General features: G+C 34.7%; 1 protein-coding gene across 1 annotated transcript; it reads left to right on the top strand.

Annotated features, from left to right (window-relative positions):
- Positions 1-5,294: 5,294 nt before the first annotated feature.
- On the top strand, positions 5,295-7,626 carry LOC114407811 (transcription factor bHLH13-like). The gene has a single exon (XM_028371067.1). It carries the CDS (start codon positions 5,602-5,604, stop codon positions 7,252-7,254), a length of 1,653 nt encoding a protein of 550 aa, XP_028226868.1. The 5' UTR covers positions 5,295-5,601; the 3' UTR covers positions 7,255-7,626.
- Positions 7,627-12,730: the final 5,104 nt, after the last annotated feature.

Below are 12,730 nucleotides of genomic sequence, written 5' to 3'. Positions count from 1 at the left end.
AAAGACCCTGGAGAAGGAGTTAGCAAGGAAAAAGATGACCTGATTATTCTTTTACAGGTACACTATTAAACAGCTGCTTAATGGAAACCCTATAAATTTTTCTGGTTGTTCAAGAAAGAAATGTTGGAGATCGATCGATATACATAAAACCACAAAGGACCACGTTATTAAATATTAATACAATGTCAAAAGTTCAAGGGGATATTATATTAATCAAATTATGTTATCATTTCCAAAGTTTATCTTTCTATTAATCAGAAAAAATTACTCAAACAATACATAATGCAAAAATTATGAATGATTTCTCAATAAAAAAATACCAAACATAGAAACAATAACTTTAAATAAACAATACTTTCCCATTCAAATTAATTTTATATAGTAACTTTAACATGATATGGATTGTCAATCCATATGGATTCATGCGGATTGACCTTACAAATTGTCATTTCATGGACTATATAAAGAAAAGAAAAAGAAGGGATCCAAGAAGAAAAAAAGAAAAAGTAAAGTTAGAATTTTTAAAATATGGATTGTCAATCCGTATGGGTATGGGTTCATACGGATTGACCATACGAATTGTCAATTCATAGACTATACGAAGAAAAAAAAGGAAGGAACAAAGAAGAAAAAATAAAAAAAAGGGTAAAGCTAGAATATTTTAAAATATGTTTGGTGTAATAGAAATTTATTGGATGTAGGAATAATAACGCTAACTTGGGGCCGCGCATTTACAAGGCCCAATATCCCCAAAGTATGCCAACCTAAAATAGGCCTTGTTCAAAATATACTCTGACGACTCTAACCATCGTAAAAAAAAGAAAGAAGGAGTTAGTAACGTTAAGAAACTATCATAGTTTAATTACCCCTTGATTAATAGCCACACCAAGTTAAACCCACATAAGGAGCATTTGGGACTTCGGACAATCACAAAATATGAAAGATTTGGAGTCTGTAAGGATCAATTGATCAAAGATAACGTAAACAAGAAAATCCTATGTGGTCAGTGGTGTGTGATAAATTCTCTGTATTAGAAGACAGAAAAACCTCCAAAGAAGAATGAATAACGAGAGGAATCAGACAATATTCAACATCCCTGGATGAAAGGAATTACAACCATATATAGGCAATAGCTAAGCCAATTGTCCTCTAGAATATTCTACTCTGCCTATATCAGTAATAGACATATTCAGTCTCACAGTTTGACTTAATACTCCTCTTAGGCCAATGCTAGACTTCCTCCTTCTGCATTTGGGCCGCAACATCATTGATCATATCGGTCATATTCTATCTAAATAATAGTTGATGATGAGTCCTTCTTAAATAAGCTACAGCTGATATAGTGCTGGAAGCTTCTTGGAAGGAAAAAAAAGAAAAAGATAAGGATGGTCATATATTAGACTGAGAGTGGAACAGTAGCCCATTGGGCTATCATCTAGCGTAAGGACTGATGAGCTTTGCCAGAAGCAAGACGAGGAAGAAGAGCTGTCGACCTACTAAACAAAACAAAACAAAAGAAAGGCTTTCTATGCCAAATACAATACTTTGTCCCAGTCAAACACAAGTGTCACAATTAGCTTTCACTTCATACCATCCATCCAGGGAAGTCTTCACGCTATCTTCATCAGTGCCTATTGCTTCAAGTTTGCCAAATATTTGCAGTGCGTGATGTATAAAATAGTTCATTCTCTAATTAATATTTTTTTTTATAAAACTGACATCCTAATACAACTTAAAAAATTATAATATAGAAAGGCCTTGCAAAGTGATTTTGTATTTCGTGTAGTTTTCTGTTTGCAAACATGATTGGCAACTTGCAAGAAGACTTGTTACAAAAAGAAAACAAAAACTTGCTAGAAAGACTGCTAATTGAAGCATGTATTTACCAGGTCCCAATGGACGGGATGAATTTTAAGCCCATCTCATGGTTTGACCCATGTCATGGTTACTAACTGGTGGCTATGTATGTACCAGGCCCAGGATAGTATATATATAACTTCCCTGTTGCTTCCTTGCATTTTTTCTGGAATATTTCTTTTTTGGTCTTTTGAATTGGTTGTTCTGAAACAAAAAAAGAATGCATTTTAGAATATAATTTTATATTCTTAATTAATCATTCCGGAAGTCAAAAAAGTTACAGAAAACATCTGAAAGGAGCAGGAAGCAACAACCATCTGACTTATGGTAATTGGTGGTAACCACTAACAAAAAAAGAGAAAAAGGATATTACTATTGTATCCCAAGTTGGCCACAACACATAATATCCCAATCAAGACAAGAATCAACGGTCATAGTCCAATTCAATTAACCCATAATTTAATAGATGCACCAAGTTAAGCCCACATAATGCATATTTGGGTTTCTAAACATTCTCAATAAAAAAAAAAAATTATCCCTAAGGATTAAACAGAAATATTAGAAATTTACAATAAATGACAAGTACTACTTAATAAAGTGAGTCAGACTCCTTTAATGAAATAAGACAGATTTGGATAAACAAGTTATTATGCAACACGATGACCTCTTCCGTCCAATGCAAACATCTTAATTTCTGGGAGCACCCGCCCATTGGATGATGCAAGGCACGGCAAACACGTTACCCCATTATGGTAATAAAAAATATGTCAAATGCTAATCAGGGTCTCACGGCATTATTTAAGAATTTTTTTTAAAAAAATCTATTAGGATACACAAAAATACAATTCCCTGTCTTTTTGTATTTGTACGTTCTCGTTAAATAGTTTCTTCTTTTAATTTCTTAAACATTATTCTAAACATATTAGCATAAAATATTTTCTTCAGGTGCTTTTCACAGTGGGCCACACCTCCCTTATTATCAGCTGGAGGATGAGTTAGATGAAGACACGTGGGGAACGGAGAGCCCAAATAGGGCACGTGAAACGCGTGTGATGTTCGGAAACGTGTTCGTTTTCATGGAGGGTGAGTATTGAGTATTACTATTGATGGGAGCCGCACAATTTGCGTGACTCGTCGATTCTTTTCACGCGCTACCAACGCGTGGGAGAACCTTTTTATTTGAAAAAGAACAAGAGGCACGTTACTCGTGCTCATGCAATCAAAGCCAAAATCACATGTGAATACTGCTTCTTAAAAAATGTTTTTTATTGATGTACGTAGGGTTAACGAGTAGCGAGTGCGCCAAGTATGCTAGTTAAAATATGTTTATTTTTGTTTTAATTTCTTAGAACGAGTTTTTTTTTGGGAGAAATTCTTAGTACGTGTTTACAGCATTGGAAATTTCTCGTCAAATATAAAAGTAACTATAAGGAATACTAAAAATATTTTATTTAACATTCTCATTCAAATATTCTCTAATTAAAATTTATTAAAAATTATTAATTTTGATAGATTTTGTCTCTTAAGAAATATTTTTTCTTCTAATTTATATTAAATGAGAATAAAATTTATCAAAATTGATGATTTTTAATAAATTATAATCAATTAAAAAAAATATAAAAAAAATGTCACCAGCATTCTTTAATTAACTATTCACCTGTATTTGGTTGAGCGTCCGCAAACCACCTGTTGTTTGTTAAAAAAAAAAAAAAAATCGCGTCAAAATTATCAAAAACGTAGAAGCAACTAACCACCTATTTCAGGAATGACACGCGCCTAAAGCTATCAAATGCCACACCACAAGCAGTGAGTTACTTGAAGATTCATAAATTTTAATCTTAAAATATATAAAAATATATGATAAATTAATTTTAATCTTAAAATATATAAAAAATATGATAAATTAATTATATAGATAATTTAATAATAAATTAATTCATAAATTTATAATTTAATATCAAATTAATTTAAAAAAAAATTAAAAATATAACTTATTATCTTATTGATTGTCAAATATTATAACTTAATGACAAAAATTTTTTACATATTTATAAAATAAATTTTTATTTTTATTTTTCAACATCAATTTGTCATTGGATAATACTTTGGATGATGAATTTAATTATTTAGCCCTTTTTAAAATTTTTTTTTAATCAGAAGTAGTTTCTAATTTGATTCTCCTTAAGATTATCATCATATTTCTTTATTTATATTAAGGGCAAAGATAAGAAACATTTTTAATGAGATTTTTTTAAAAGATTTCTTAAGTGAAAGAAAATATTTCTTGTTATTTATTTTTCATTGAAAGAAATTTATGTGATAAAGAAAGTTTCTTAGTAATAAGATTTATATCTTTTACAATAAATTATTTTTTAATAATAAAAATTAATGTTTATCTAATATATAATAACATCATAATTAAGTAAAAAAAATTAAAAATATGTTTCTTAGAATTTGTTATCATTAAAATAAAATTATATATGACTTTCTTATTAGGAACTGCGGAAACAAAAAAAAAAAACTTAGGAACCCTTAAAAAATTTCTACTGGAGACTTTAGAAATTGCATGTAATGGATTCATTATGAAAAAAAAAAAATCTTTCAAGCATGCTTGCAAAACGTATTATGTTTCTACTCCCTGGGTCTCTCCCCATAGATGGTATGCTATTTGGTTTTTCTCTCTCTCTATAGTCCCTGAGTCTCACTCAGCCTTGGCTCGTTTTCTTCAATTTTGATTTTTCACACTGCCCATCCCTTCACTTTGCTACCAAGGAAAAGGGACAAAACCCCTTTGCCAACCGAGTTTCGTAGGTGCCAAAGTTATCAATATTGTCGAATTGAGTTATTCGTAATCCAACGGTTATTTTTGGCTATTGAGTTATTAGTAATCTCTGTCCTAATCAAACTTGTTGTGCTGCTATAACCATATATGGCCTGCTTAGAGAAGATGATATCATTTAGTTATGTTCTGATGATGTGTTTTCCTTCTTTTTTTTGTTTCTTTTTCTTTGAGCACTCTTAATGCATTTGCTTTTTTTTTTTCCACCTATATCTAACCAAGCAATTATAAGTTGTGATTAAATTAATATTTACACGATTGACTCAATAAAATATTTACTTTACTTTTTAAAATTTCGTAATATTTATGGAATTTGTTAGAAAATTTATTTATATGTTTTTGCATTTTTTCTAGGATAAATAAAAACATATATTAGAAGATTATAAAAATTCTAATTAATTGTTTATAAATATAAGATTTTCATTTTTTAAAATTATTAAGTGAGCACTTCATTTTAACATAAGAATTCTGATTTGAGTTATTGATTGATTCATATTTTCTAGTGCTAAAGAATCTAATTAATTGTTAATGGATTAAAATTTTTAATATTTATTGAAATGATTAGCATATCTGTTTCTATTTTTATTAATGAAAAATAAAAATACATATGGTGGTTAGTGTGCGACCGTGGTTGAATCTCTATAGGTTGGGTAGAAGAGGATGGAGCGCGTGTGAGGTCACCTGTTGTAGCTGCAGTTCAACTAAAATTCTCAGGAGTCAGGGGATTCTGATAAAGAGGAAGATTACTTAGGCACGCTAGAATTCACCCTTCTTCACCCTTGTTTTCATTCTCATTTTCAGTTTTCCTTTCTTGTTCCCCCTTCCCACCTTAATTAGCCTCGTCATATTCAATCTCTCTCTCTCTTGACGATCTGAGAAAGTTGCATTTGGGCTTGAAAAAATAGATGTATTTTATTTCTGTTGAGGAGATGAAGGTTGACGCGGGGTTAGGGCGCGTGGTGTGGGACGATGAGGACAAGGCCATGCTTGGGGCTGTTCTGGGTGGTCGAGCTTTGGAGTTCCTAATGACGAACTCCGTGTCGAATGAGAGTGTTTTAATGGCGGTTGGGAGCGACGAGGGACTTCAGAAAAAGCTGTCGGATCTGGTGGAGCGTCCCCACGTGTCCAATTTCAGTTGGAACTACGCCATTTTCTGGCAGCTCTCGCAGTCCAAATCCGGTGACTGGGTTCTGGGTTGGGGAGACGGGTGCTGCAGGGAACCCAACGAGGAAGAAGAGGAGGGTGCTGTGACTGTGAGAAGACGAACACTGCGCGTGGACGAGGAGGAGATGCAGCAGAGGATGCGGAAGCTGGTGCTGCAGAAGCTGCACACCACGTTCGGGGGCGAGGATGATGACAATTACGCTTTTGGCCTCGACCACGTCACCGACACCGAGATGTTCTTTCTGGCTTCCATGTACTTCTCATTCCCTCGCGGCCATGGTGCCCCAGGTAAGTGCTTCGCCTCCGGGAACCATTTCTGGCTCAAATCTGTCTCTGTGTCTGATCACTGCGTGCGTTCTTCCTTGGCTAACGCTGCGGGAATTCAGACTATTGTTTTGGTACCTACTGATTTGGGAGTCGTGGAGTTGGGTTCTGTCAGAATGTTACCCGAGAGTTTTGAACTCTTGCAGGCTGTTAAATCTGTGTTCTCCACGCCGATTCCCAAGGTTTTGGTGAACACAATTCGCAATCAGACACATTTTAGAGAGAAACTTGCTGTTAGAAAAATGGAGGATAATAGGCCTTGGAACAACAACAACGTTAGTTTTCCGAATGTGCGGAGCAATGGCCTTCATGTTTCAAGTTGTTGGCCAGTGAATTCGGGTTTGAGGCAGCCTGCTCCTAGGGTGGTGGCGGAGCTGGCTAATGGTGTGAGACAGGATTTGAGGCTGAGCAATAGCTATGAACCTCAAAGACAGGTGCAAATGCAAATTGACTTTAGCGGAGGCACTAGCAGGCCTTCTGATGTGGAGGCCTCTTGCAAGGAGGAGCAACCGAGTGTTGCCGATGAAAGGAAGCCCAGGAAGCGGGGAAGGAAGCCCGCCAATGGCAGGGAAGAGCCCCTCAATCATGTGGAGGCCGAGAGGCAAAGGCGCGAGAAGCTCAACCAGCGCTTCTATGCGTTGAGATCTGTGGTGCCCAACATCTCCAAGATGGACAAGGCCTCATTGTTGGGAGACACCATTGCTTATATCAATGAGCTCCAGGCTAAAGTCAAGATCATGGAAGCCGAAAGAGAGAGATTTGAAAGCATTTCAAATCAGGAGAAAGAAGCTCCTGCTGATGTGGATATTCAAGCTGTTCAGGATGATGAGGTCATTGTAAGGGTGAGCTGCCCTCTTGACAATCATCCTCTTTCAAAAGTAATCCAAACATTCAACCAAACACAGATCAGTGTTGTAGAGTCTAAACTTGCTTCTGCAAATGATGCTATTTTTCACACATTTGTAATTAAGTCCCAAGGATCTGAACAGCTCACAAAGGACAAGTTGATTGCTGTTTTTTCTCCAACGGAATCCAACTCATTGCAGCCATTTTCATCAGTTGGATGGTAAGGAGAAAGTTGCAGGTAGCATAGTGCATAGGGATGTCATACATAGAGGAATACCAATTTCTAAAAGCTTCCTCAGAAATTTTTTGTTACACCCTGGAGGATCTTAAAAGAAAAGCATTGGGAACTAGAATAGTAGAATAATAGGTTCCCATTAACGATGTAGGCAGCCAATTTATGTTTGTCTATAGTGTAAACACAGCAGAAAATTGTTCCTGCAATGTCAATCATTTTAATTAGTTTAACCGATCTAGTTGTCATGGTTCAGTTTATGTCTTGATGCCCATGTCTTTCAAGTTCTTGTTTTTTCATGTCTTGTTCTGTGCATAAGAGGAAAGAATTCTTAATTTTTGCTGCTTTTGTTGTTTGAAATTCTTATGATATAGTTGTGCTCTTCCTTGCAGAATTGTAAATCTGTTTTTTTTTTTATATATATATGTTAAGTAGTGAGGTGTCCCCCCATCCTTGCAAGTATACTCAAAGAGAAAGGTGAGTTTTCATTACTTGTTTTACTAGTGTAGAAATAGGAAAATGGACACATCTGTTAGTGGATTGCATTTTCTGGTACAAGTACACCCTTAATTTCTTTCTGTTATTATGTTTCCTTCCCCTCCGCTTTAAAGAAAGTTATTGGTACTGCTCTTAAATTCTTGACCGTTCCGTTGTTATTTTACCTCCTTTCAATGAGAAATTGAGGTATCTCTAATTCATGCAGAAAAGAACATTAGGCTAAAAAGGCTGTTGTTTAGAAGAAAAATATTGGGAAGCTAAACTTGTCCTGTTTATTTCATTAAATATGTTCCCAGGTGCCAGGCAGGAAATAAAATAAACAAAAACACAATTGCAGTTCTGCAAAAATAAGAATACTAGCTATGTGTTGAGACTTGAGTGGTCCTGCATTGCATTATACGCGTGATGTCCTATTTTGAAATTTGAAATTGTGGAAAACATTCACGTGCTATTGTGCTTAGGTCCTTTGGACTAATGAGTTCTGCAATGACAACAATCATGTGGTGCACGTGTTTCTTTGGAAATGCTTTTCTTTGGGGCATGATTAAAAACTTAGACACCAAATGTGAACAATTTTTTGAATATTAATTCATTATATTACGAAAGATTAACCTCTTACATTAAACTTAATTTTCATTAGTTTTTTTTTCTTCTGATTTTTTATTAATTAATCTCTATTAGACGATTTAATTTTTGTTTAAATCTTTAGAAATTTGTCGGTGTATGTGAGATTTTAATAAATTTTTAGAAAAAATATTTTAATCTAAATCATCTATTTTGATTGGACAATAATTATTGAATGCTTTCATCTCTCAATAAAAATATTATATATATATGCGCGCGCAGTTGTGGAGTGAAGTATGTCATTCAATTTGAATTTTCGCATGCAAGAAGTTCCTCAATGATTATTATAATTAAAACTTTTCATATTATCAATCTTTTGTATAAAAAATACAACTGCTCCTAGGAACTGAAAATGTGACCAAAACCAGGGTCCAAAAGGCACTGGCACTGAACTTGGTTCTTTGGGGTCTTTAACTGCCGATGCCCATAAGTCGCACCTGCATACCCTTTATTCCACTTTGGATTGTCTGGATGAAAATCCTAATCTCTAATGTTTAAAGCATCCTTGTCCTTTCTCTTTGGGGGTGGTAAAGGATTAATTCTGAGGATGGGATGTGGGGTTCGTTTTGTCTAATAAATCGCAAATACCAAACATGACATGTGTGGTAGTGGTCACTGGTCAAGCAAGACTTATCAAAATATGTCCTTTTATTTTTTTTTGCGTGTGATGGTGCATATGCATATCGACATTAAGGCCCAAAGCAATATGTGGGATCCATCTAAGGAGAAAATATCAACTAAGAACTGCTCAATTCCATATGAGGAAGGAAATGGGCATATGATTGACCTGATAGGGTAATGAAGAAAAATCACATATTTGCTTGTCACATCCATTTTGGTTGTGTAGTTGGTACAAATTTAATGGTTAATGCAAGCCTACCACTAGTCTAGAGACTTAAAAATCAAAATTATTAGAGTTCAAATTATCCACAACACTTCATACCCAATTATATCATGAGTTAAACGAGAAATAAACTCAGCTCGCTTGTGTTTCTCATTTTTCATTATTCATATACCTATCGCTCAGCACAAGGTGTAGCATCAGAGTTGTACCTAACCCAACCCACCAATTCATTTACTAATTTCCTTATGTTATTATCTCTCACTCTCTCAATTCTAATGCATCTATGGAAGAAAGTGCGTTGTTGTGTAGGAAAAATATCATTGTCAAAATTGCCGAGCACCTCTTCATCAACTATAGGTGAGTTTTACTTGCCATGTCAAAAGTTATGTCTGTATTCTATACTGACATGTACGTAGATATTTAAAAAATTGTTTATGATGAATCTTAATCGAACTGAAAATATAGAAAAAATAATTTAAAAAAATTAAAACTATTTAATCATTTACTTTAAATATTTCCAAACATTTTTTTAAGATTTCAAGCTGCTCCTTAACATCCAGTGATTGTTTATTTATTTATTCACCTTGTAATTGTAAACAGATAAAGTAGCATATTTATAAAACCAACTTTACACTAGTTTTCCCTAATTAAGATAGTTTTAGGTTAAAAACAAAAGATAAAAAAGATTTTTTAATTTTTTTAATGCATATCAAATACTTTAGATTTTCTGAGTTCGATGACAAATACCCCTAATTAATCTGCACATTTTCTTCCAATTTTTTTCTTATAAGTATGAGCTTCAAAATAGATTCGGTACGGAGAAGGATCGCAAGAAATTGGGTTGTAATTTGAAAGAAAAAAGAAATTGTGCATGATCTCAAATATGTTACTCAATCGGATTAAAAACTTTCCATATTTTAGTAGTAGTTCTTCGATGAAACCAAAGAGGATTTCTTTTTTATTTTTATAAATGATCAATTTAGTCTTTGTATTTTATACTCACTAACAATTTCATCCTTATACTATGAAAATTACTTATTTAGTCCACAAATATTAAATGTCATGATAATTTGGTTCAAACGTTAAAATCATTTTGTCTCCGTTAACAGCCATAGCCAACAGAATGTTGGGCGGTCAAGAGCCAACAGGAGAATAAAGTAGGTGTAGCGGAGATGAGGATGTTGAGGTGGATGTGTGGTAAGACTCGACAGGATAAAATTAGAAACGAAGCTATTAGAGAGAGGGTTGGAGTAGCGCCTATTGTAAAGAAGATGGTGGAAAATAGACTTAGGTGGTTTGGGCATGTAGAGAGAAGACCGGTAGACTCTGTAGTGAGGAGAGTAGACCAGATGGAGAGAAGGCAAACAATTCGAGACAGAGGAAGACCCAAAAAGACTATAAGAGAGGTTATCAAAAAGGATCTCGAACTTAATGATTTGGATAGAAGTATGGTACTTGATAGAACATTATGACGAAAGTTGATCCATGTAGCCGACCCCACCTAGTGGGATAAGACGTTGTTGTTGTTGTTGTTGTAACAGTCATAGCCTACATGGCTCAAATTGGTCTACACAATAAAGCAAGTGTATAACATGTAAAGACTAAATTGTCATTAAAATTAAAGAGTGTAGAACACCACAAAAAGTCCTTTGGTGGACATTTCCTTTTCTCAATGCCAACTTCATCCACCATACCATACCACATTCCTCTCTCCTTGTTTTCGCAATGCACACCATTCTCGACGTCGGTTGCACTTCCTCTTGTGGCCACTTGCGAGAACACAGAGGTTTGCCACGTGACCCGAACGTAACACCATCCCCGTCACCCAAGACCTAGAACGTGAACGTGACACACATCCTTCCCAGCGCCAGTTGCGCTTCCATTTGGTGGCAGCTTGCAAGAAGACGGCCTAAAGAGACGCGGCAAGAACGTGGCGGGAGAACGGTGAGAACATGATGGGAGAACGGTGAGAACACGATGCATTATGAGAATATATATTTTTGTGGACTAGTTTGTCAGTTGGTAATATTTGTTAGGGATCAATTTGTTCGTAAATATATACGTTTTGGTGGGAAATTTTTAGAAAAAAAGTTCATTTGTACATAGTTGTTATGTTTGTTGTTTCGAAAATCAATACATTAAAAAAATAACAATTTAATCTAAAATAAGGTATGATTGGGAGGCTACATGCTAATCCACGAAGACATGAGATATTCCAAAATTGGCACAAGTATCAGTTTCGCACCCATATCCAAGGAGTATACTCCATTTTTTTTTAAGAAATGATTGAGAAATACATTTGTGATACGACTTTGATGCTCAGAGAATGGCTCTAAAATTGCCTATCTTTTCCTATGCATCCTTAAATCTATAGTAAAATAGTAGGCTATATAGAGAAAATACTTGAGTAGGGCTAACGATTTTTGCAACTTTCCAATATGGGGAAATTTCGCAACATGTACATGTTAATTGGGGAAAGAGTATATTCTGAGGGTCTTTCTAGCATTGGCAAGTCTAATACTTCCCTAGCAATGGGGAAGTTGACTTTACTGGTTATTAGAGGTAGCTTTCAATTTTCAAAATTATACATCCACCCCTCAAAAAAGTTAAAATTACAAATTTAATAATTATAGATGTATCCCAAAGAAATCGAAACTGAAAAATTGTTTTGTCATCAACTCTTCACTACCAAAACATTAACCGACTCTCACCCAATCACTGCAGCCAATGTCATAAATGTTTGACAATTCACCTTCCATGCCCATGAAATGTGAGAAAAAGATGAGCAGTTGAATAATCCCCAAGCGAATAGTAGCAGTTAGAACTACTTTATTTAAGACTTCCTTTTCCTCCTCAATTGACAACTTGTGTTGTGACTATTTATTTCTTTTATAGGTTAGAGCACTCTTTTCTTTCTCTTGCTTTCATCTAAATATACTACTGTAATCGGAGGACTAATTTGATATATATTTTTTGGCCATATTATGAATGAAATTTCTCACAACACTCTGCCTGTAGGAAAGATGTAGAAGTGAAGTTTCCTCTAATTTCGGGAGAATCTGATGTACCTCCAAACTATATTGAAACTGAAGAGGCGGTGAGGAAGCTGAATTGGGTAACCTCTTAACTTGCTGCAGATAAACAGAGAGCAGCAATTATTGGATTATAGAAAAGGGAAACTTCACTAGGCAAGCCTGAAGAGTTATTATGGAAAGTTACTTTGCAAGACATGGCAACAACTAACCACATCCAATTGTGTGCATTAGCTGTTAATTTTGCAGACTATAAGTTCACGAGGGATATGCCCCAAAGAAAGTAGATAGGTGTGCATAAATAGACATGGCATAGTGAACTTCTTGATGTAACTTAAAGAAGGAGCTATGCTTGCTTACTGTCTGGGTCTGTTGATATGTCTGATTCTTAATTTCAATCAGGAGAAACCATGGATAGTTAGCTTCTCCATTTGAATGATGCAACTTGCTGGGGACTGTCACTTTCTTGA

The sequence above is a fragment of the Glycine soja genome, chromosome 3, assembly GCF_004193775.1.
Source record: "Glycine soja cultivar W05 chromosome 3, ASM419377v2, whole genome shotgun sequence".
Classification (NCBI taxonomy): Eukaryota; Viridiplantae; Streptophyta; class Magnoliopsida; order Fabales; family Fabaceae; genus Glycine; species Glycine soja.
This window is presented reverse-complemented; position numbering and strand designations above follow the sequence as displayed.

Bases quoted from the DNA above. Each gene is read 5' to 3' on its own strand.
- LOC114407811 (XM_028371067.1), top strand. From the start codon at position 5,602: ATGTATTTTATTTCTGTTGAGGAGATGAAGGTTGACGCGGGGTTAGGG.